This window comes from Macrotis lagotis, chromosome 3 (assembly GCF_037893015.1).
Source record: "Macrotis lagotis isolate mMagLag1 chromosome 3, bilby.v1.9.chrom.fasta, whole genome shotgun sequence".
Lineage (NCBI taxonomy): Eukaryota > Metazoa > Chordata > Mammalia > Peramelemorphia > Peramelidae > Macrotis > Macrotis lagotis.
In genome coordinates this window covers 229840320-229866192 of record NC_133660.1, presented here as the reverse complement: position 1 = coordinate 229866192, position 25873 = coordinate 229840320, and the positions used below count along the sequence as shown (strand labels likewise).

General features: G+C 40.1%; 1 protein-coding gene across 15 annotated transcripts in view; it reads left to right on the top strand.

Annotated features, from left to right (window-relative positions):
* PPFIBP2 (PPFIA binding protein 2) overlaps positions 1 to 25873 on the top strand; it is a 192737-nt gene that overhangs the window by 140165 nt on the left and 26699 nt on the right. For 9 of the 15 annotated variants that reach the window (XM_074230119.1, XM_074230121.1, XM_074230118.1 and 6 more), the window contains 6 exons: positions 8335 to 8493; positions 10919 to 11011; positions 13149 to 13257; positions 15331 to 15363; positions 18851 to 18912; positions 24093 to 24168. In XM_074230119.1, the coding sequence (XP_074086220.1) occupies positions 8335 to 8493; positions 10919 to 11011; positions 13149 to 13257; positions 15331 to 15363; positions 18851 to 18912; positions 24093 to 24168 (532 nt within the window). The remainder of the gene's footprint in view (positions 1 to 8334; positions 8494 to 10918; positions 11012 to 13148; positions 13258 to 15330; positions 15364 to 18850; positions 18913 to 24092; positions 24169 to 25873) is intronic. The other 6 variants (XM_074230126.1, XM_074230130.1, XM_074230132.1 and 3 more) reach the window with 3 other exon arrangements.

Here is a 25873-nt window from a genome sequence, read left to right as displayed (position 1 = left end):
GGGGAAACTCCAACATGTGCCAAAGGGATGTGAGAGCTTTTCCCCATGGCTTTTTCTTGGGGGTGGGATGAGGCAATGGGGTTAGATGATTTTCCCAAGGTCATGCAGATAGTAAGTATCATGGATCTGAGGTCAGATTTAAACACAGGTCTTCCTGATTCCAGGGGTTGTGGTTAGACTTTACATGATTATCAGAGGCAATATTTGAACCCAGGTCCTCCTGGGCCTGCCATTCTGTACTAGGTCATTCTGCTTTGCAAGGGGATTATTTCTCTGGAATCTCTAAGACTAAGTCATCTTATTATTTTCTAATTGCCTCTTGCCCTGGGCTATTTTTGAAGAATGATTTATGGAAGCCGTTCATTTTGACACCACCACTGCTTCCCAATACTTGCCACCCCACAATAGACCCTTACTCTCCATCTGGACAGAAATGCTCTCTCCTCTGTCTTTGACGACTCCCACCCTCTGGAGCAGGCTTCTGACCAGGTCAGATTGTTGGGGGATTTTTCCATATAGCAAATTGAAATCTGTTCCTCCATGCCTTCCACCCATTTGTTCCTGGTTCTGTGCTCTGGGGCCAATGAGAACAATTTTAATTCCTCTTCAAATGACATCTTTTAGATCTTTTCAGATGGTTTTCATAACCTTCTAAATGTTGTCTGCTCCAGGCCAAAACCCCACAGTTCTTCAACTAATCCTTGGGTGGCATGGTTTGGAGACCTCCCACTATGGTGGTCACCTTTCTCTACACATATTTGTGGGCTGGTTAGTGGCTTCTTGAGAAGGGGCCCCCAGAACTGAGCACAGTGTTCCAAAGTACTCAGACCAAAGACAGGGGAATCATAGCCTCCTTCATTCAATTTGACATTTAATGATTATCTACTGTATCTTTGGCATTAGGTACATACAAAGATGAAACAATCCTGACCCTTGAGAGACTTAAATCCTATGGAGGAAATTCTGTCCTTCTAGATCCTATGCTTTTATTAATACAACCTATGATAAATTAGATTTGAGGGGTTTTGGTTGGCACATGATTCATTGAGCTGGCTGAGAGTTCAGTTAAATAAATACCAAGATCACTTTTTTCCACTGAATTTTGTCAAAATTTGTTTCAAATTCTGATGTTGTCATTCAACCCATTCTCTTTCCCTTCCAGTTTTATGTCATCTGCAACCCTGCTAAACCTAACATCTACACCATTTGCATAGATGTCAAATGGCACAGGGTAAAGGATGGATCCCATGCTGTTTTTAGCAACTCCATTATAGCTCCCAGTGATCACAGCTTCCTCTTTTAAGTTCTCACAAATCACCTCCTTTAAAATATATAATTAAATTAATATATAGGTATCTGAGACCACAAGTTGCATTCCTGCTGTCTTTTCTAGATGAATTTGGGCCAATCTTGGGCCAATCTATCAATATTCCCCTATTTCTAGAATTCTCAATATTATATTATGAATACTTTCTGGCAAAGTTCAAGGACTTCTTAGAGACATTTTTAAATACATAAAATAAAATACATAGAATTATGGAGGAAACCAGTTGTATGGAAAGTTATCAAACTATTCATTTAAAACAAGTTCATGGCAGCTAGGTGGTGCAGTGGATAGAGCACCAAGTCTAGAGACAAGAGGACCTGAGTTCAAATCCAGCCTCAAGCATTTAATAATTACATAGCTGTATGACCTTACTATAAGTATGTATGACAAGTCACTTAACCCCATTGCCTTCTCAAAAGAAAAAGAGTAAAGTAAAAGTTCATGGATTCCAGGTAAGAACCCCCCATTCTCTTTTATATTTGCTACTCTCTTAGCATGTGATTTAGTAGCTAAATACTCCCCTCCTCTCCCTTTTCAGATTTTTGACCTCAAATCTGTAGTTGCCAGTAAAAATATTGGGTTTAATATAAATATTTGTTTATTATTGTCTTTTAACCTCTTAGGGCCAGCCTCAGTTTCTTTATCTGTAAAATAAAGAAGGGTTGGACTTTTTCAGGAACTCTTAACCCAGGGCCCAAGTACTTTTTAAAAATACATATTTTGATAACTATTTCACCATAATTTGTTTCCTTTGTAATCCTGTATATTTTATTTTATGAATTTAAAACATGATTCTGAAAAGAGATCCATGGGATTTACCCAAATGCTAGGGTGGGGGAGCATCACTCACACACATAAAAAAAGTTAAGAACCCCTAGACTGGGGAAGAGGAGGGACTAAATAAACATTATTAGCCACTGCTATGTGCCAGATACTGAGCTAATTTACAAATAAGTTCTCATTTGATCCTCTCCACAATCTTAGGAGACAGGATCCCCATTTACAGTTGAGTAAACTGAGGCAGATTGGAGGATCCTGAGGTCCCTTCCTATTCCAGAGCCCACAGTCCCATGAACTTCACAGCAGTCTGACATCCAAAACTCTCCAGGCATCTTTATGTCCTGACCATTAATGATCATTCGGTGGACTCCAGTTTGTCCCTTAGCTCGCCCACTGAGGACCTGGCCTTGGTTTGCCCTGAAGGTTCTGTGCCATCTCTCCTCCCTCCCAGCAATCAGAAAGATAATGAAACATTGGTGCTCTGGAAGGTTCTGGCCGCTTCCTGAGTCCTCTTGTGATTGTTTTCCTCATCCCCAGTCTCAACCAGCTGGCCACTGAGTCATAGGAAGGCAGAGCTCTTCGTGCTTATTTTAAAAGCAATGGCAAGATTCACAGCATTGAAGATTTCTTTGGTTTTTAAGAAGCCATCATCCCATCGACCCCAGGCCCTCCCTTTCTCACACTAAGATTAGATACAAAGCTGCATGCTGTTTACATTGGAATCACAGGATCTGAGTTTAGGAGACATAACTTTTTTAAACAAAACATAAGATTTTTTTAAGCTTCCTATCAGAATAAGACAGTTTACAAAATAGACCAGAGAACTTGGCAGAGGAGGGGGGTGAGTCCAAGAGTCCCTTCCTAGCCTTCCCTTTCCTCTCTTCCCCAGGTCCTCAGCACTTTGGGTTGATTTGATTGGGTTCTGTTTGGGTTGATTCACCTCTGAGAAACTGGAGGTTAATTTCCTTTGGGCTTCTCTAGTCCTAGAATAAGACTTTAAAATGTGCTGATTTAAAAACAAAATTCCATCACAATTAAATTATTCAGTTGCCTCCTGTTAAACAGCTCCCTTTGCCCCATTTTTTAATCCTTAAATTTTCCTGTTCTATGCATGATGGGAAAAGTTGCCTACTCAAACCAGACAGTTTTTTATGTTGGGTTATAGTTCTCTGAAAGGATTAGTGGTGGGAGCTTTGGAAGCTAATCACTGAAATGAGGTTATTAATTTTTTGCAGATCCTAGTTAGCTGGCAGTCCAAGACTACTGGGTTTCCCAGAGCTTCATGAGGGGCGAGAGAGATGGGAAAGGTCACACATGTTTGTTTTTCTCTCTCTTTATTACCTGGAGTCAGGAAGAGCTGAGTTTGAATCTAACCTTAGTCATTTACTAGCTTTGTGACCCTGAACAAGTCACTTCCCTACTACCTGTCTCAGCTTCCCCAGATCTAAAATGGAATAGGGATCATGACAGCCCCTACCTCACAGGATTGTTGGGAGTATCAATGAGAGACCAAGTGGAAGAGCTTAGAGTATCACCAGGAGTTTGTAGCAGACACCTAAGGTGTGCTCATGCCCATCCTTTCCTTCTTTCTATTTGGTTTGTCCATTTTTCCTTCTGTTGGACAATTATTTCCTTGAGGATGGCTCTCATCTTTAGACTCTTTAGGTTTTTGCAAGGCAATGGGGTTAAGTGGCTTGCCCAAGGCCACATAGCTAGGTAATTATTAAGTGTCTGAGGCCGGATTTGAACACAGGTACTCCTGACTCCAGGGCTGGTGCTCTATTCACTGCGCCACCTAGCCGCCCCCCATAAGGATTCCATTTCCATTTCTCCAATCTTTTTCTTATATCAGCCTCTTCAGAAAGGTAATCAGCCAAATCAATAAGCATTTATTAAGTGCCTATTATGTGAGAGGCAATGTCCAGGCAAAGAGGATAAGAAGACAGGGCAACTAGGTGGTGTAGTGGATAGAGCACCAGCCCTGGAGTCAAGAGGACCTGAGTTCGAATTCAGATTCAGCCCCTTGACTCGTACTAGCTGTGTGACCTTGGGCAAGTCATTTAACCCTGATTGCCTCACATCCAGGGCCATCTCCGGTTGTCCTGATTCATGTCTGACCACTGGACCCAGATGACTCTGGAAGAGATAGTGAAACTTGTGACTTAGCACAGTCCCTTCCTCACTCAAATCCAGTTCCTGTGATTGTCATGGCATCCCTTCCATGTCATGGTCTTCCAGAACTAAGAACCAACATCATCATGTGCTTGGAATTAGAGGATACAAAAAAGAGAGTCCCTGCTTTCAAGGAGCTCCCAGTCTGCAGTGTTCTTGTCCTCATTTTTATGGCTACCAAGTTCAAAGACAGAATTTGAACCCATATTTTCTGATTCAAAATCCAGTGTTCTTTTCCTCTAGACCACATTCTCTTTCTAGCATTTATTTTTTTTTAACCACAAAGTTAGTAACATTTGCAACAAATAAAAATCAATGAATAGAATATAGCACTGAATGCCAAGTAAAGTATTTGACCTGAACCATTTGGCTTTTGGCTATAAAAACAGATATATAATAAAATCTGAAACAAAAACGTCATTTTTTTTTTTTGTTCTGAGTTCTTTATCTCCCTCCCTTCCTCCCTCACCCCCCCTTTCCACTGAGAGGTTAAGTGACTTGCCCCAGCCACACAAATCAGTCTTTGTCAGAGGCAAAGTGAACCCTGGGTCCACGTGCTTGATCTAGTTTGGGGGACCTTTTATGCATATAACCAAACTGTTCCCAAAAAACCTCTCCCAATCCATAATCCCTCCAGCAGGATTTGCCCACATCCTTGTTATCATTTTAAAATCCTTTCTTTGCCAGTTTAATGGATATAAGATGTCACCTTAAAGTTACTGTAACTTGTCTTTATTTTTTGTTTATTAACCAGTATGGAAAAACTCTTTAAGAAGTCTGTGTTTCCAGAGTCTGCATGTCAGATTTTGAGCAGAGATATTTCTTTCAGATTCTCTTCCCTGCACCTGCTTCTTTCCTTTTTATTTCAGAGACACCAGTTTTCTTCATGCAAATTCCTTTTATCTTTGACTTAGTCACCCATGTGATTGCCAGTGATTTCTTCTGATCTGTCTTATGTTAACATTTTTCTCTTCTGCTAAACTGTTGCAATTTCATGAAGTCTACCTTTTGTTAACTTGTAATATTTAGATCCATCTTCCAATTGGAACATATTTAAGAATACAGTGTGATATGATAATGAGCACATAATATGATAACCTCCCCTTTTTCATACTGATAATCATTGTGATAATGGATTACTTATTCAAAAAGTTGAGAAAAATTTACTCATATTTCTGGTCTTGGTGCCTTTTGCTGAAACATCTGTCTGATATCCTATGTGTGAGTTATTTAGGTTAGCTATTCTTTTGTCAGTTTTATATTGTTTGTATCATTTCATTTCTTTTGTTTTCAAATTTATAAAACAACTCTTATTTTAAATATTGATTAAACTTGCTAATTTAAGGGTTGTCTTTCTAAAAAGACCTTCAACATATTCATTGTTTTCTTTTTCTATTTTATTAATACTTGCCCTAATTTCATTTTATTTTCTTCTGCTTTCATTTGATATGCTTTTCTATGGTTCTTTGCTATAGTCTTTTCTTCCTTTTCTAAAATAAGATAATTCTTTTTCTTTTTATAGACATTCGGAAGTATAAATTTACCTATGTATTGCTTTATTTGCTTTCTATTTACTGTGATATATGGTTTTAATTGTTATATTTAATGTAATAAGTTACTATAATTATAATTCCTCTTTCCATAAATATTATTTGAATTTTTTTAATTCATTTGATTGACTTTTGTAAGTATTTTTCCATCAGTGCCTTAATCTCACTTGAACAATTAAAAAGAAAAGACATAACAAATTTGCATAATTTTTTAAAATTTTACATGAACCATGTCCATAAAAATATGCCTCATTTTGTTTTTTAAGTTATCACCTCTGACAAGAGTTAGATGGTGTGCTGCTTCATCATCAGTCCTCTGAACTCATGATTTATCATTGTGTTGTTCAGTTACTAGTCTTTCAAAAATTGTTTTCTTAAGGGCAGCAAGGTGGTGCAGTGGATAGAACACCTGCCTTGATGTCAGGAGGACCAGATTTCATATTTGGCCTCAGATACTTACTAGTTGTGTGACCCTGAGCAAGTCACTTAACCTCTTGTTATCTCAAAAAAAAGTCATTTTCTTTATAGCATTATTGTTACTGTATTGTCCTCCAAATTATGCTTACTTTAATCTGAATCAGATGATCATGGTCTTTCCAATCTCCTCTGAAACTGTCCAATTCACCATTTCTTATGGTAATAATAGTCATGTTCAGTTGCATTCATATACCATCATTAGTTTAGCCATTCCCCATCAAGTGAGGACCTCTATGCTTCCTAGCTTGGGCATCTACAAAAGAGGCACTATAAATATTACTATACGTATGGGTTTTTTTCTGCTTCCTTTTATCCATATGTGGTATAGCTAGTTCAAGGACATTATTTAGTAAGCATCAACATGACCTTTTTGATTATGTTATTATTGTTCTTTCTATTTTATTAATTGTAGTCCATGAACATTGTTTGTAAAATGTTTGTTTGTAAATAGTTTTTTAAATGTCTACCTGCAATATTTACCTGTAATTCCCCTGGAACCATGTACCCTAGTACATGGTATATTTTTATGTAACATCTCTCTGCATTCAAAAAAGCTATTCCTTGATTTTTTTATTAAATTTTTTTGTTATAAACAATAATTATCAACAAACATGAGCCCTATAGCTAGTGGATTATATATAAAACTACAAACTCATTGCATATGTGATTTTTTTTTTTTTAGTTTTTATTTAGAGAGAAATCCTGGTGACCCTGAGCATGTCATGTACCTCTTGGGGCCCAATGCAGCTCTCTAAGATGATAATTTGGCAGGAAGATACCAACCTGTAATGTAAAAGAAGTTCTTTATTGATAAAGCAAGTTTTTGAATGAATGATATAGGAAGGACTGCCACACATACATAAATACAAACAAACAAACACATTTCTCCATGTTATTACTTTTCCTCTGTCATTCCTGTTTGAGGCATATATGCCCAATAGAGGTATTGCTCAATCAAAGAATATGCACAACTTAATGACTTTTACCTATGGTTCCAGACCATTTTCCAGAATGTTTGAACTATTTCATAATTTTACCAATAATAGTACTTGGTGTACATACTCTCCTAATATAACCTAAATTTTTTGTTTTCTTTCGAAACTATATATGTCTTTTCAAAGAAAATAGAAAAAATGGTAAAATTTCCTGATGTTTTTTCCCATTCAATTCTTGCCACATACCTTTAAAATCCAGTTTAATGTTCTGTTCTTTCTGATGTTCTTTTGGTCTTTATTACATCCTTTTGTCTGAATAATAGAATCTTATTATTTGATTTTTCTATTTCTGCAAAACTTGAGATTTTTTTTATTTAATTGTTTACTACATTATTCTATGAATAGATTTTGGTATAATCTATGAATAGACTATAGGAAAAGACATATTATTTCAGTCATATTGACGACTCCCCAGCAAAGAAACACCTTCTCCCTGTGCAGGAGAGGGTCTTTGGACCATAGGGTATTAGAGAGCTCCTTGATCATGAAGTTAAGGGTCATGAAGGGCCAGGGTCACACAGCTAGTATGTGTTGCAGGGAGAAGTTCAACCCAGGTCTTCCAGCTCATTCCCTCTCTATCCACTATGCCAATCTGCCTCTTCTATGAATACATATGCAAAATTAATGTGTTCGGATTTGGAATAGCATTTTGACGTGTGATATCATTTCCTTGTTTATATTTCATACTTTCACCAGGTTTGAATTCACCTTTGTCTGATCTGATCAGTGTCGAGCATTCATTTTGCATCTCCCTCAGTCCCTAGGACAGGGTCTTGCAGAATAAGCTAATCAATATGTTGAATTCATGTAAATTGAACTGAGATGCCTCCAAGAATGAGTGGTGGTAAATGATGGCTCTTTGTTCAGTTCCTCTGAATAGAGTAAACTAAAAATTCTTAACTATAAAAACACTCCATTCTTTTTTTTCCCCCATAGAGGGCATTAATTTCCATATTTGTAACATTGGGAAGTTGGACCAGTCCCTGCTCTAACTATCTATGATTTTGCTCTCGTGTCTCTTCACTTTTTACAGTTAGTAGTGAATCTGATCAGTGACCTACAGGAGCAGATGTGTAGACTACAACTGGAAATCAGTAGCCAAATTCAAGAGAGAAGGTTGCAGGACAGGGACCACATGGATGACTATAGCCCTCAGGAGAGCCCCCAAGCCAACAGCCCCGATGGCTTTCCTGTATGAAGCATACCTAAGTATATTCAAGCATGAGTTGGTGCTGCTTTGAGTTTGCAGAGAATTCTGGATTCTACTAACAAGAGTCTGCCTTGGGTATCAGCATTCCTCTGTTTGACTCTGGGCAGAGCCCGGGGCCATTTTTCTTTCTTTGACTTGCTCCATTTCACCCCTTCATTCTTGTATCTAAAGATACCCTGGAGAAATAGCATGGCTTGGGCAGTCCTTCCTAAGGCCTCTGTCTAATTGTGTGGTGTGTAACTATTAACAAACTCGACGGCAGGTAAGAGAATTTGCCCAGCCAACCCAGTCGTCATCCAGTGAAGAAGAGGAAGACAGTAGTAACCCACAAAGTGCTTGCTCACATTCCCTGAATTTGTAAATCAGTTAGAGTTTCAATAAATCTAACACTTCTTTTGACTTGAGTATTCCACAGGTATATTAGGAATTGGAAAGAGGAATAGCTTCTTCCTGTGCTTAAAAACTGGGATGAAGCTTCTTTGCGATTGTGTTTTTAGTACAGAGAGAGAGAAAAGAAAAGTTTACAGCTAAAATGGAAAATCCAGATAATATGGATGACTTGCCAGGCACTTTATGAAACGCTTGGGGATATTGTAGGCAGAAGGAAAATAGTGTAAGAGCTGCCTAGTAATTACCAAGAGAAAAAAGGAGTTAGGAACAATAGCCTGGGGTACCAATTCATTGTTAATTGGAGCATAGATAATAAGCCCCGGAGAACGTAAGATTTTAACACGAGGAGGGAACATATGATATATATACAAGCCTAAGTATCACATCTGTACATAACTACAGAGATATCAGTGGGATTTGGAGAAACTGGACTTGGGATTGGCATTCCAAGGTAATAAGAAAGGTGTGTTGAATACTTAAGGGGCAGCTAGGTGGTGTAGTGGATAAAGCACCAGCCCTGGAGTCAGGAGGACCTGAGTGCAAATCCAGCCTCAGACACTTAAAAAAAATTAGCTGTGTGACCATGGGCAAGTCACTTAATCCTACTGCCTTGCAAAAACCAAAAGAAAAAAATAATCTATTTAAAGGTATGCAAAGGGTGGTAGGACAATGTGTCTAGGATAGCTTCTATTTCAAGTGCTTTATACATTCTGATTCTCACAACAACCTTCTAAGGTAGAGAAGAACAGGTTATTCAAAAGAGTGTCACTCTTCAGAAAGGAATAGTTTACCTGGCTGGGTAGCCCAGTCTTCATCAATGGAAGTATTCAAGCAAATGCTAGACATTGTAGAAGAGATTTCTTGCTCAAAATTAAACCAGCTACCTTACACATTCCTTCTAGTTCCTGGATTCTAGGATTAAGTGGTTCTTTTAGGGAAGGGTCTCCAGATTAAATCATCCAAAATATCAAGTTCATGCTTCCATCTGTTTACCCTGGCCCCCTCACTGGTCTCACCCCTTTTTGAACCCCTGCAGCCTTTTTGCTGGCAGGACTAAGCCCATGCCTGTTGTTCTTCCCAGCTGGACCTTGAGTCCCTGGAGAATATTGCTGGGTCCAGTGCGCTCTGTTCTCTCCTTGGAAGTGCCCAGGACTGGCTCTTCCCTGGCAGAGGTCATCTCTCAGGTTTAGGGCAGAGCAGATAGTGCCCAAGTTGCCTGCTGCTTTGTGGATGTCTCCATTTATCCCCTTTAGTCCCTCTGGGCTCATTTGCCTCTGAGGTATCATTGTCCTCTCCTCGACATGCCCAGCTCCCTCTTTGTTGGGGACCTGAGGCTACAAAGCCATGAGGCAAAGGAGGCAGCTCCTGTCTACTCTGGGCCGCAAAGTCCCAGCACAATGGAGAACAGAAAAGGAAACGTCTCCTTCTCTCCAGTGGGAGGCTGGGACCCCGGATGCAGACAATCACTTGGTTGGGTTTAGCTCTTTTTCCTTGTCATGTAACAATATTGAAAATAATTATTTAGTCATTATTTGCTTCACTGTTAATAAATTATGTAATCAATTTATTAGGCAAAGGAGGATTCCAGTCTGAAGGGTGTGGGGGTAATATGTCCAGAAATTATTTTGTCTTACTTAGGAGGTGCCCTTTAATTCTTCTAAAAGAGCTGCCCCCACACAAATTAGAAAAACCTCTAAAAGGCGGAAATAAAGAGGCGCAGCCTGTCACACTTATCATTGGCTATGCAATAGCCTGAATAATTTAGTTTCAGTCATTGCACACCTGGACCTGCTAACCCACCCTTTTCTCTCTCTCTCTCTCTCTCTCCCTCCCTCCCTCTCTCTCCCTCTTCCCCTCTGCTTTCTCCCCCCCCTTTTTTCTCTTCCCTCTTTCTGTCTTTCCCCTCCCTTTCTCTATCTCTCTCTCTACCTCCCTTCCCTTCTTTTTCCCCTCCACCCCATCTCCTTCTCCCTCTCTTTTCTCCCTCTTCCTTCTCTGTCTCTCTTTTCCATTCTAGGAATTACTACAGGAACTGAAGCATCTCAGAATTAAAGTGGAGGAGCTGGAGAGCGAGCGAAATCAGTATGAATGGAAGCTAAAAGCAACCAAGGTAAAAATCACCAAACCAGATGATCAGTGGTCCTGATACCTGGAGCCAAGAGACCTCACCTGGCCAGGGCCGGGATATGAATGCCAAACAAGGAAGGCCTCTACTACTTCAGTTAGATCTTCTCCTTGGAAATGGGCCCTTCTTTTTTCCCCTTTCCAATAACATACTAAAGAACCACGGGCTCCAACTGAGTCCTGGGGCACAGGTGTGGTCATCCCACATGAACAGAAATGGAAATAGAAGGGATTAGGTCTCTCCATTAATACTAGAGTAGGGGCAGCTCTGTGTACTTGGTAATTAGATCACCTACCCTGGAGTCAAAAGGACCTGAGTTCAAATTTGGCCTCAGATATTTGCTAGCTGTGTGATCCTGAATAAGTCACTTAACCCTGATTGCCTCCCCCAAAATAACAAAGTTATAAATACTATCATTTTACTCCCATTTCTCCTTTTAATCACTCAATACACTTATTTTTTTAAAATAAAGTTTTATTGATATCTTGTTTTTGACATCACTTATATTTCCCAGTGAATCCTTCCCTTCTGCCCTTCCAAGAGAGGGCATAAATGAATTAAAAGGGAAATGAGCAGAACAGTTAAACAGAACTACTCAAGATCCCCACATCCAAAGACCCCCATCCTCTACAAAGAAGTAAGATGAGATGCAGCCAGAGAGCTAACTCTTCTCTGAAGCCAAGCACAGTCAGGCCCTGGGCAAGATGAGATACGTAAATTAAGAATGAAGGATCATTGAAATAATTATGTTATTTTAAGCAGTGAGCATATTCCCAAAATCTTCCCCTGAAGTCCTCCCTTCTGTTTGTCCTGGTTTGGAGGTAGCACTCTGTTCCTGAATGCTGCCCTTAGAAAGCAAGGTCTCACAGTCCCAAGGACTTAGAAAGGCCTCAGTGTGACCCACTGGTGGTCTAGGGTTTCATGGTCCAAGGAACATCCAACCCCAGAGAACCCGGTCCCTAGGGCATTGTTCTTGAGGTGATACTGTTACAGGGGAGTGGAGAAGGGACTGTAAGTGTGGGATCATCCTCAGTGATGAAATTACAGGTCTTTTTAAATATCCCATTAAGTAAAAACATATATTTAAACTACTAGCAGAGTATGGCTTGCTTCTTCAAGGGATCCTGACAATCCCATGGCTATCATAGCTGCTGGGGATACTTAGAAGCAGAAGGGCTAATGACTCTAAAAGCAGTAAACCAACTTGACAGGGCATTAGCCCTGGTTAAAAATCCAGAAAAGGAAATCGGGGGAACAAAACACATTTCTCCAAAATCCCCAACAAACCACCCAAGACCACCCAACAAACACCATGATAGTAATGTGTCATTTTTCTTTAAAATTTTACCAATTATTAATAGAAGGGACATGAAGCCTGTCCTATAAGATAACAAGGCAGCAGGAAAACTTGACTCAAGTGTGACCTGGGGCAAATCCCTTAACTTCTCAGTGCCCCCAACAGCTCTGTCTGAATGGCACTGTACAGACTCCTGTGGAGGGCTTTATTTGTACACCAGGGGTTTTAAATAGTGCAGAGATTACTCTTCCTATTTTATAGGTAAACCAAGGTTCAGAGTAGCTAACTGATTTTCCCCTGATCATACAGCTAGTAACCAGAAAAATTGAGGTTCAGACTCAATACAGTAAGGGCACCATAATTTCCATGTCCAGGGGAGCCTTCTTGGCACCGGGTGGGAGAACCTCTCTTTCTTTAACAACAGTGTAATTAGCCCTTATGGTTAGACACAGGAACTAGTTGGACCTCCGGTCCTTCATATGGGAGTGCAGGAGCCCTGGTTCCCCTTGACAGGAGTGACAGCAGGCCAGTCAGTGCCCACAGTTGGGTGCAGGTGATCACTGCCCTCGTGCCCATGGCAGTGACTGAAGCAGACAATAAATCACTGAGCTTGGTAACCAAGGCACAGTTTCAGGGCACCATTTAAACCAGTCCCTATAGCTTTGTCTTGAGTCTCTCCCACACATTTGGACTCTGGGCTAAGCAGGCCAAATAAGCCCTGTCCCCCTGACTGTGGGGGTCACATTCCCAGTTTGGGCTCTCTCCAGTTCTGGTCTCTGACAGAAGCCCTCCCCCCGATCTAAACAGTGCCCTTGGCTCTTCCAGGCAGAGATCGCCCAGCTGCAAGAGCAACTGGCATTGAAGGATGCAGAAATTGAGCGTCTCCACAGCCAGCTCTCCAGGACCGTGGCCTCTGCTGAAAGCACCGAACGAGGTAAAGAGGTGGTGGCATCCATAGAGCCATGATATGATGGTGTCCTGCCCTTTAACCCAGTGAAGGAGAGAGAATCAGCCTCCTTGCTTCCCTGTAAGGGCAAGTTGGCATCCTAGGGCCACTAATGAAAGGCAAGCCTCCCCTAGATGCCAGCCCCTTAGATAAGATATTGGGGGGGGGGAGGCAAAATAGAATGATTTCCAAGGTGAACCCCAGAAAAATTCCTTTTGGTGTTTGAAAATTACCTCAACCCCTCCCAGTCCTGCCCCTGGTACTCCTCTTTCACCTTCCCCCCAAAAGAAGACTGGACATCCAGTCTTATATTGTGACTTATCACAATATGAGCACCTGTTGACCATAGACAGCAGGATTTTCTGGCATTCAGGAGATCCACTCTCAGGAAAAATAATAATACATGTCCCTCATTACCCCTCCTGTGTGTTGTGTCCTGGGCTGCAGCCCAGTGTGTCTCTCCCTTTGGCTGTGTTATGGTCACAGGATGCCCAAGGTCAAGGACATGGGCTTATGTGAGATGAGGTCTGCCAGTCTTCTGGACTGTCCTGGGATTTAGAGGCACTGCTGACCACTGGGTAGTGCCAGGAAGCTTAACTTTCCTTTCAAATTGAGAAAGACATTAAGCTCAGAAAAAAAAGGGGGAATAAATGAAAAAGATTCCTAACAAAGATTTGTTGGTGACTTTGCCCCCTTGCGCCACCTTGTGTCCCAGACGCAGGAGAACAATGCTTGTTTTCCTTTCCTTTGACCTCCAGTATATATATATATATATCACTCTTTGGGAGAAAACTTAATGGTTTAAAACAGCAGTTCTCTAACATTTTAGTCTCAAGATCCTTTTACATTCTTAAAAATGATTAAGAATGTTATCAAAGAACTTGTAAAAATATTGATTATATTTATCATTTCTTATAATATTAGAAATTTATTTAGTCTCAGTATTTTTATGAAAATAGTTTCAGCCTTTCTGTTCCTTTGAAAGGGTCTTAGAGGCTTCAAGAAGTGTAGGTTGGGCAGTCTTGCTATTTTTCTGCAGACCTTTGTAAATGGAAATAATATTCTATTTGTCATTCTGTGAAAAGGCAGTGTAAGATAGTAGTTAGGACCAACCTCAGGGTAAAGCCAATCTGATTAAAAAATCTCACTTCCACTCAGAGTGTGGGGTGTCTTTGGCAAGTCACTTAACTCTTTAGTGCTGGAGGCAAGTCTAAGTTGGCACCACACAAGGTGTAACCTACATTTATAGAATTCCCTGTGGGAGCTCTCCATATTCATGAACTCACCAGACCATGCCAAAAAGTGATTGTCATTCTATAAACAACTAAATTATTACCAATCATCTGAATTCCCCCCCCCCCAAAAAAAGTTTGCAAAGGAGGACAGCATCAGATGGATCAGACTTGAAACTGCCACAGGAAATGATAGAGTGCAGAAGACATTGATCAAGGAGTCAGGAAGGCCTGGAGTTTCCATACCCCACCGCAGGTGTCCTGCCTAATTTTGAGCCCCTGATCTATGGAATGAGGAGGGTTGAACTTAGCCTTTACACTTCTTCCATGCTACGTCCATGATCCAGTAAATCTTCCTTCTAAGTGGAGAGAACAAACATTTATATGGTATCTGTGTTTCCCAGGCACTATGCTAAGTCCCATACAAGTATAATCTCATCTGACACTCACAGCTACCCTAGAAGGTGGCTGCTATTATTAAACATTTTACAGTTGAGGAAACTAAGGCAAGCACCCCTTAAAAGACTTGTCCTCAGTCAGCTCATAAATGTCTGAGTTCAGATTTGAATTCAAGCCTTCCTGACTCTAGGCCCACTGGACCATCTTGCTTATCTGTACATTAGTACATAAAAATCCTATAATGGCCCTACATAAGTACCCTTAATAAATAATCCAGGGTTCTGTGCTTCTTCTGGGAAAGGGAAAAGGGGTATTTGCTAAATAGTATGTTTTCAGTCTAGGAAATGACCAGCATCACTTCTCTTGAGATGGGTTGGTTCTATTTGTGGATGTCTAATCTGTGCTTTTTCCTCCTGGTTTCCCATCCTAGAGGGAGTTTGTAAGAGAAGGCTAAAGGAAAAATGTAAGCCTCGAGATTCTCTTCCAACATCATGCTTTTGATCCTTTCCCCACCAATTATAGCTCAAATGCTCTGCACAAACAATGAATGCAACTGCCTAGTCTCACATGATTGCTCCATTATCTTACCTCAATCCAGGCCTATATTTCATTGCTTGCAATAGATAAGTCAAGACCAGGAGGGTCCTAAACCCTCCATCACGCAAATCACCTTAGAAATTCACCCTGATGTGGAATCACAGCCAGAAAAATCACTCTGCCGGACATTTTAAAGGAAACTGACAAGGTTTTCAGGCTCAATGCTCCTTTTTATCAATTTTTAAGAAAACAAACAACTAAATATACTGTACGTTAAGAACCCTGAGTCTAACCCATTATCTGCGCAAAAACTCCATCCTCCAGAAAGTAGTCACCTTAGCCTGTAAACTCCTGAAATGAGAAACTTATTTACCTTCCTTTTAAAAGCCTTTTACGTTTCAAATGTACATTCTCCCTCTTCTACTAGTCCTCCCCCAATTGAGAAAGCAAGAAAAACAAAATCCCTGTTATAAACATATATAATCAAGCAAAACACATTCCCACATTGACTGTGTCCAAAATATATATGTATTTCTCAATTTGTCTTCTGAGTCCATCACTTCTTTATTAAGAGACACATAGCATGAGGCAGCCTGTTCCACTCTGGACAACCCTAGTGGTTATCACATCCCTCATATCAAGCCAAAATCTGTCCACAATATCCTATTATTCTTGTTCTGCCTTCTGGACCAAATAGAACCAGCCCCATATTGAAGGCAGTTATCATGCCCCTACTACATCTTCTGTCCTCCAGGCTACATTATCCTGGTTCTTTCTACTATTCATATTCATGTGGCACAGATTCCTGTCCCAGCACACTGATGCTTTCTACCTTAACAAGGTCTTTTCTAAAATGTGGCATCCAGAATAGAATCCAATACTGGTCTGACCAGGGCAGAGGGACTGTCACCTCCTTGCTTTATTAGCTATATGAGCTAAGCAGACCCATTAACCATATCCCATCGATCCCACCAAAGATCACCTCGGTTTAAAGTCTGCTATGTTACACCATTGACTCCTCTTGTTTTACTTCCTCCTCTACAAGGACATAGAACAAACAGGCCCTGGTATTGGAAGAGAGCAGGGATCATTAACTGTATCTTTTCCTTGTGGAGCATTTCCTTGGCAGCATTCCTTTCAAGGTCAAGCAGTGAAAGAGAAGCAGATCTTCCAGATTTTGCCTTTCTTTCCTACCTGGCTGAGATGCCATACTCTGCTTTGCTATCTTTCTGTCTAAGCTTGAGTGGGACCTGGGCCATGCCAGGTACATGGGCCATGCTAACTAAAAATCATTCTTGTAAGAATTACCTTTGCAGTAATTACATTGAATTAGATAGACCTCTGGACCCTTCTCTCCATCCCACCCAATATGTAGAGAGAAGAATCAGATTAATCTGATTTTTTTTAAATCTGCTTATGTGTAAAATCCAACATCATGTCTGAATATTTCTTTCATGTTTTGATTTCTAATTATCTTGAAAGGTTGAATGCTATTTTTGTCATAAGAGAGTGCCTGTGTCTGAGGGCTGTTTTCAGAGTTCTTTGTGGGTGCCTGGTGATATAATGGAAAGAACACTGGATGTAGGAGAGATGAGCCCAGGAGAGCAGAGCTCTTAGCAGGGACCTTAGTCTTGGTTCAGCCACACTTTTGACCTCTGGATTTCTAAATGAATCTCAATACTTCTTTACACTAAAGACCTATTGTTTAGTCATCGCTGATCATGGGAATTCAAGTCAGACATCGGAAACTTAATCTAAGGCCATTGATTTCTTGAATTTTTTTGTTTTTTAAGGGACCTTAAAGATTGCCAAGTGTTAAAGGCAGGTTTAATCCCAAGGAGTACAAATTTGATATTGAAGTAAAATGAGGCTTTTGTAGGTCACTAATAATTTAATAAAAGATTACTTAAACCAAAGCACATATTCAGCAAAGATACTCCAGCCCAGCTCAAATAGACAACTTCCCCTTCTTGTCTCCATGTGGAAATTCATTTGGTCAGTCATATGATTCATGGTCTTGGGCCATCTGCCAAATCTGAAAGGGCCTGACTCTACCTAGGTGGTATGCCCTTAGGTGACCAGCAAGTCAAGGCAATACAAAGGAGAATACCAGGAATCTGAGTGAAGCTGGACCGCCCCCCCACCCCCTTGATGCAGAATGACCTAACCCTGATGAGAGGGTGGGAGAGCCTTGGTATGGTATACCTGTCCTCCCAGGTCTTGTGCTTTCCAGTGTAGATTTCCATGTTTCTGGAGTGGGAAAAGGGTGGGGTTTTTTTGGTTTCTCCCCATTCACATCTATTTTCTCTTGTGGGAATTTTTACTCTCTGGGTCTCTACATCCTATTATCCAATGGGTTTCACTTTGTAACTTCTGATTTGGGACATCTGACTCCTGGCAGGTGCTGTCCTTCCCCTCCAGTGTTGTTAGGTGATTGCTTGCTGTCCCCTCCAGTATTTGCTTAGGCCCTTCATCTTCTCTTTCAGCTAGGTTCTTGACCATCTATAGACATAATTATTTGAGCAAATATATGTGTTTTGCTCTGTTTTTCCTAAGAGAGAATGCACAACAGATCCTACACAAAGAACTGGAATGTCAGTTGGGAATTCAGTTTTAAAATGAAATGTCTGCCTGTCTTTCTTCAGAGGTCACTGGTTCTTGACCATATTCTAGTATATTTTTTAAAGTATTCTTATAAATTTAGGAGTCAGTTATGACTATGCCATGGTCTCTTAAAACAAGTATCCAACAATACCTTATTTCCCCCAAGAGTTTACTTTAACACTGGAGTTTTTAGGGGAGGTTGAATTGTAAAAAACTAGGAGACTAAAGGTCTTGCAGGATCTATTAGATGAAAAATGCTTAAATCTGTTCATTTCATCTCTAAGTTAATGGAATTTTCTTCTTACCCATAAACTTTTCAGAGGAGATGGCCTACCAAATTAATGAAACCAAATTTAAAAACACCTTTCTTTTTTGATTATTTATTTTAAAATTTGCATTGATAGCTTTTTTTTAGTGTCTTTCATTTCCATACTTGGCTCCACCCTTCTTCATGTAACAAGCAATAAAAAAAGAGACAGAGAAAAGCTGTTCCACAAACATGTCAGCTTAGGCTGGAAGTATATGCTCTGGGATATCTGCCTGTAGACCCTATTTCTGTAAAGGAAGTAAATTTTCTTCCCTTCTCTTTAACCAAATACAGTCATTTATATTACACAGCATCCAGTTTCTTTGTTCTTTCCACTAAGTCAATCTTATAATGCTCCCACCTAGATGTATGAAAAGTGAAGGTCATTCCAAGGCAAAGGTAGAAGTGGAGAATGGTTGAGTGTGTTTTGCTTTTCTTTCTATTACCTCGGATGTTACTTGGAATGATTGCTAAATTCTTTTTGTCTCCCAATTCTTTGTAGATCAAGAAGTTCAACGTCTAAAAATAGGAATGGAAACTTTACTTGTTGCAAATGATGAAAAGGTAAGAATAAAATGGCACTTTGGAGAAAGGTATGCTTGTCCCCAACCATTGTGGGGTCTTCTCTTTGCTTATTGAGATTTTCTTGGTCTAGACAAATCTGATGGGAAGGTTACCTCAATGGGCTCCAAGTAGACATTTAATAAATGCTTGCTTGCTTAATTGAGTCATTGAAAATTTTGTCTTATCATAATACCTCATTAAAGGAAATAATATAAGTATTTTGCAACCCTTAAATGATACTGCTTATCAACATATTTTTAGGAACGTGACAGACCACTTATTAAGGGCAGGTTGACTCAGGATGTCCCAAGTACATATTATCTAATAAATATTCAGCATCCCAAGAAGCAGGTTTCAAACCTCACTTCAGATGATTACTAGCACTGTGACCCTGGTCAAGCCTTCCCCCTCTCTCTGAAGATGGCAGGGTGCTGCAATGGATAAAGCACTTGACCTGAAATCAGGAAGACCCATGTACATTAGCTGTGTGACTTGCCTACCCAGAGCCTCAGTTTCTACCTCTGTAAAATGAACGTAGGGAGTAAAGACCAGATGAGCTAGTATGAGCAAAGTGCTTTACAAATCTTAGAGTACTTCAGAAATGCTAGGTTTTCTTTTTATCTGTAAAATGGGGATAAGAAGAGGACTTACTCCTTGGGATTGCTATGACTAAGTAAGAGCCTTTATACCCAACACTTAGTAAGCCTTAAATCACTGTTTAAATAGCAGCTATTAAGCACCTCCTCAGGGCCAGTCACTGGGCTAAATACTTTACAAATACTGTGTTTGGTCCGCACAACAACCATGGGGGAAAGTAGGTGCTATGATTACCCCCCCCTTTTTTCAGTTGAGGAAACTGAGGCACATGGAGGTTAAGTGGTTTGCCCAAATCATATAACTAGTAACCTCTTGAGGTCAGATTTGAACTTGGGTCTCCTTGACTGTAGACCTAATCCTCCAGTCATTGCACCAGCTAGCTGCTTCAAAGGAAGATAGACAGGGAAAAGGGACTCACACGAAATACTTGAGTTGGTTTAAAGGCATTTTTACAAAATCTTTAGTGATAGTTTTTGTTTTTGTAAATCACTTTAATTTTCAAATATATCCCTGGTTTTTTAACGACCCTCTATGGGGTCCACTTGTTGCAACCTCTAAAGCTTGGTTATTTTATGAAAGAAAATTGTCTCAGCAGTGGCCCAAAGGTCCTCTCAGTCAACCAAAGTGGAGAATGGTGCATCTGAGATTCCCTGTAAAAAAATTACCCTATTTACCCCAGTATCACCTAAAAGAAGGCTCAAAATCTTTTTTTCTTAATATTTTATTTTTACCCAGTTACATGTAAAAGCAATTCGTTTTTAAAGCTTTGAGTTCCCAATTCTCTCCCTCCTCCCACCCTACCCCTCAATGAGAAAGCAAGCAATTTGACATAGTAATAAATGTGTTGCCATAATACCCATGTTGTGAAAGAAAACATAGACACCTCTCCCCCCCCCCCCGAAAAAAAAGAAACCTCAAACAAAGTTTAAAAAAGTGTGTTTCAGACACGATCAGTTCTTTTTCTGAGGATGGAGAACATTCCTTTTCATAAATAGAAAACTCAAAATCTTAAAGAAAGACCCAAAACTTTGTTTTTGGTCCAGGAATTTTATTATTAAAAAGACATCCTATTTTATAGGATAGCTCCATTCACCTGTTTTGCCTTAGGTGTCCTTCATCTCTAGAATATCCTGGATTCTAATCTTTATAAATTTCTCTCATATTGAGCAAAAAGTGCTTGCTACTAATGATCTACATATAGCAAATCTCTTCTGCCTTTTATTCCCATGATTAAAAATATTTTGTGCAAAGAGACCTGCCTTATTCTAATTAAATTGTTCATTAAACGTTGTCTGTCACATAATAAAACTTAGGTTTAATTATATCTAAGGGTGGTACACTAGTTTTTTGAAAGCTGACAGTGCTAATAAATGGTTTCACATCTGATTAAAAACTGTTCCCAAAGAAGTTCCTTGTCAAGTTTGAGGGTGAAGCCTAGTTCAATTCTACAGGGACCTGCCCTGCTCCACATTTTTACCATTAACTTCAACAAAAACAAAAAATGCTCATTCAATTAGCATCAGGCACAAAAAGGGCTGGGGACAGTAGATGGTATAATCTAGGATTTAAATTATCTTGATTGACCAGAACATCTTACAAGGTGGGGGGGTGGCAAACAGATGAATATAAAATCTTGATGTTAGGTTCAAAAAAATCAATTACAGAAATAGAGGATGGGGGGGGGTAATTCATTTTGCCATCATTCAAGTCAAAAAGATCTGGGGAGATTAATTACTCATAATTTAATAAATGACAACAAATACTTATTAAATACTATATGTGAAGTACTGAGCATATAATGACAGAAACAAAAACCTTTCCTTCTCAGAACTTGCATTCTCTTTGGGGATGAAGGTAATGATAATAATTTACAACACAAGCAGAAATAGTTATGCTGCATAGTAAGTTGAGGTGAAGAGAGAGTACTGGCTCTTGAGCGGAGTTAGAAGTGCATCCAACAAAGCATATACCCACATGAATCTGATTTTACTGATTTGGACATTCTCTTGGAATTAACAAATTGTAACACATCAATGCCTGGTTATCTTATATGACTTGTAAAAAGTTTTTCCATAATCTTTTTTTTTTCCCTAGGTTTTTATTTATTTATTTTTTTACAAGGCAAATGGGCTTAAGTGGCTTGCTCAAGGCCACACAGCTAGGTAATTATTAAGTGTCTGAGACTGGATTTGAACCCAGGTACTCCTGACTCCAGGGCCAGTGCTTTATCCACTGCGCCACCTAGCCGCCCTTCCCATAATCTCTTAATGGTGAAGCCCCCTCAGTGAGTCCAAGGCCTTCCTTCCTTCCTTTTGCCTGACAGCCAGGGATACCTAGGATTGCCTGAGTTGTCCACCCTGGTAATCACTCATCCTCTCTGAGTGATCCATACACTTTCATTTCTCTTCCTATTATATAGTAACATCTTTATTCCTATTGTGTTTCTGGGTTCTTCACTGGTTACATTTAGATACTGCTTACAACCCACCACACACCTCTCCATCATCCTTTGTGTGATTTTCTTTTTTGTTTCTTTGGTGACATCTCAGAGTCATATAGCAGTAAAATATTGGTGTGGGGAGGACGGGGTGGGGAATTGGCTTTTGTTTCAAAAGACACTTGGAAATCATTTGAGAAATGAATATAACCAAAAGGAGCGAGTAGACCACACTTCAAGCATTATTTTAATTTTAAGAGGAGTATTAGCAAATAGAAGCAGATGTGATTCAGGTGTCTATGAAGACAGTGATGCTTTTGTAAACTATACCATATGGAGAGTATCTAAAGAGGCTGAGTCTAAGGGGACAGATATAGGAGCTTGATTTTGAAGAGGAGAGGATTCGATTTGCATAGTTTCTGAGGCCAGAACCATAACCCAAATGATGATGCAAATTACAGGGCAATGAGTTTCAGACTGCATAGAAGGGTGATCTTCCTAGCAATTAATAATCATAATGAAAATAATAATAATAGTATTTAGCATTTTCTCTGTCCAAGCACTGTGCTAAACACTTTATATCCTGTGCTAAACACAGGATCCAACTGTCTAATAAGATGCCTTCTGAAATAATGAATACCCTAGGACTAGAGGTATATGAGCAGAAACTCGTTGACCACCTGTCATCAGTACTTTAGATGGAGGTGCTAGATGAGTTCTTAGGTCTCTTCAGCTCTTAAAGCTTTCCAAAAAAGCCAAGTACAGGGGAAAAGTCCATGATTTGGAGTCAAAAGGACATGAGTTCTTAATCCTGAATCTCATTTAAAACCTGTAAAAATATTTCCTTCTCTAGCCCTATTTCCTCATCTGTAAAATGTGGAGGCTAGGTTAGATGGCCTCTGAAGTCCTTTCTCCCTTAAATCTTGTAACTTGGTTTGCAGGTCCAACCAACTAGGCCATAAACTCTTGGAAAATGGAGTCACTACATCTTTTTTGCCTTTGTAAAACTCTCCATACCTATTAGAGTCCAATGTGCTTGGAAACATTGGATTTAATATGTTGCTTATCCATCCAAGTACTCATTATCTTGGCCCTCAAGGTGGGCAGAGTTTTGTAAAAACCTCTCTAAGACACTATATAAAAGGATTTGTTATTCTCTTAAGCTTTGGGGTTTTTGTTTAATTTTTTCACCTAGCATTGAATTCTTCCCAGTAACAAGGAAAAAAAATTTATATTACACTACCCACCCCTAGTCCTTGTCCTCTGCCTATACCCCTACCAAATCAAGGACTGTAAGTTTCATCAGTTCAAGAACCAAGCTTGGTCATTACAATTATTCTGATCTTAGCTATCTCTCAGTATTGTTTTCACTGATATTAAAGTCATTGTCAATATTCTTCTATTGTTCCTATGATGGCAGTAGTGTTCCATTAGCAATTTCTTTAGCCACTCCTCTTTTATACCACTCATATGTTTCCAAATTTAGGCTATTAAAAGCATCTCTTTGATGAATATTTTGGAACATTTGAATCACAGCTGTTGAGCTGTATGCTATCTTAAGAAACTGTCTAAGGGCAGCTAGGTGGCATAGTGGATAAAGCACCGGCCCTGAAGTCAGAAGTACCTGGGTTCAAATCCAGTCTCAGACACTTGATAATTACTTAGTTGTGTGGCCTTGGGCAAGGCACCCATTTGCCTTGCAAAAACCTAAAAAAAAGAAAATTGTCTAGTCCAGCAATGTCTAGCTTAACTAAAAAGGGCCTACTAACATAGAAAGCTCTCTGCAGGCCACATAGGGACTTGTCAATGTGTCTCAGTTTTATGTTCCATTGTATTTTTTTTTTTAGATTTTGTTCAGTACTTCCTGATTTCATTTTAATCTGGTTCATGTGAAGAGTGTTTAACAATTCTTATCTAGTCCAATCCCCTCATCGTGCAGAGCAGAAACTGAGGCCCAATGAGTTGATTTGCCTAAGGTCACACAGGTAGGAAAGGGCAAAGCAGGACTTGAAGGTGGGTCCTCTTGGCTCCAAAGCCAGCCCAGTTTCTGCTACAGCACAAAGAGGTAATCTCTCTCTCCATCTTTGACCTCTTTGACCTGGTGGTGGATTTTTCTGAGTCTGACTCTGTTTCCTTTTTGTTTCAGGACCGCAGAATAGAGGAGCTCACGCTGTTACTGGGCCAGTACCGAAGAGTAAAGGAGATCATGCTGGGAGGTCATGGTAAGAGAAGAGACAAGTTCAGTGATTCTTCCAAAAGACTTTCTTTGCTCTTCAGCATATTCTTCCCCACCCCTGCACACACTCTGTCAAGAGCAAGGGGATATTAAAAACCAGAGTTGCTTCCAAACAAGAGAAGGGTTAGTGCTTCCTAGGATCACAGACTCAGAACGAGAAGGAACCCCCACTGACATTGAGGAACTGGGCCCTAAAAATGTGACTTGCCCAGGCAGCATTTGACCCCAGGTCTTGGTCACTCCAAGTCCCAATTCCCTCTCTACCACATCACTCTGCCTCCCCGGGAGAGTGCTGGGAGCTCATATAATACCCTGCCTAGTTGTTCTTCCAGGTATGATGAGGGAGAACTTTCCAAGCTTTTCAACAACTGGAGAATGTCTTGTGGGGAGTCAATGAATTACAAAGCAGGATTGTAACAAAGAGTTACAATCACAGTGTCCCTTCCACACCTCGAGTTCCTGTAAAGATAAAACAGATCTAGAAGAATCATTGAAACCCTTTTCCTCCCTCAAACAATGGAGCTGGCCTGGTAGTGGTTTTTAGTCCTAACAAGCCCATCTGGAGAGACCTGGTAACTGATAATCTTTGGGCCAAATTGCTACAGAGGGAGTTTGAGAAACCCTGACCCCTGAGAGGGTCATAGAATAGCTTAGGATCATAAGTTTTAGAGCTAGAAGGGACCTGAGAGGTCATCTAGTCAAACAAATCAAAATAGATCCTCCTAGTTTGACACCTTTTTACTTTACTCTGACCCCCTAAGGAGAACAATGAGACCTGAGAAGGATGAGTTAATTGTCACATAGGTGGTTGTCATCCATGGGTAGGATTTGAACTTAGGCCTTTTGACTTAAAAGTCAGTGGTCTTTTTGTTCTCCATCAACTGGAAATACCAACAATAGCTCCAAATGAATGCAAACTGGAATTTCATTTTATGAGAATCCGAGAATATCAGAGCTAGAAGGACTATGGCTCCTCTTCACCATCTTTTCCATCAGTCCAGAATTGATTGATTAACAATTAATTAGCCTTGGACCAGTCATTGCATCAATCTGAATCAAACTTGTGGAATGGAGCATATTCTTTTCATGGCTAATGGGGAAGGAGCCCAGGAGCCATTGAGGGCCCATAGTGCCTCTTAAACTGCATTCTTGGGAGCTTGTATTCTTATTTGTAAGACTTTGGACAATGAGAGTTGTTTTTGTAATTATCTTCATGAATGCTACCCACGCACTGATGCAACAGCTCTTTTATTCCTGGTTCCCATGGGCAAAGCCTGTTCTAATGTCAGGAAAAGCTCTTGGTGGTTTGCACCTATTATTGTTCTTAAGGATTCTGATGAAATGCCAAGGTTTACAAGCTTTTTCCCAGGACTAGACAAGTGTGATAGGGATCATGCCCTCAGTTCTGAGATCCTTTGGCAGCAGTTATGGATTGCCCCAGGATGAAGGCAGAGGAGAATTGACTTGGAAACATTCACCCAGTTTTTTCATTCATCCATCAGACCCATTGCCCAATTCTGATGCCTCCAGGGTCTGTCTTTGGCCTTTTAGAGAAGGTATTCTGTCTGAGGGCTATTGGGGGCCTAACTTCCTGCAGTTATAGGTGAACCACATTTTGGACAGCATAGGTGGGGTTTTTGTTGCCTGAGGTGATCTGGGTAAAAAGCAGAATTTATAGATCCCAGTCCTAT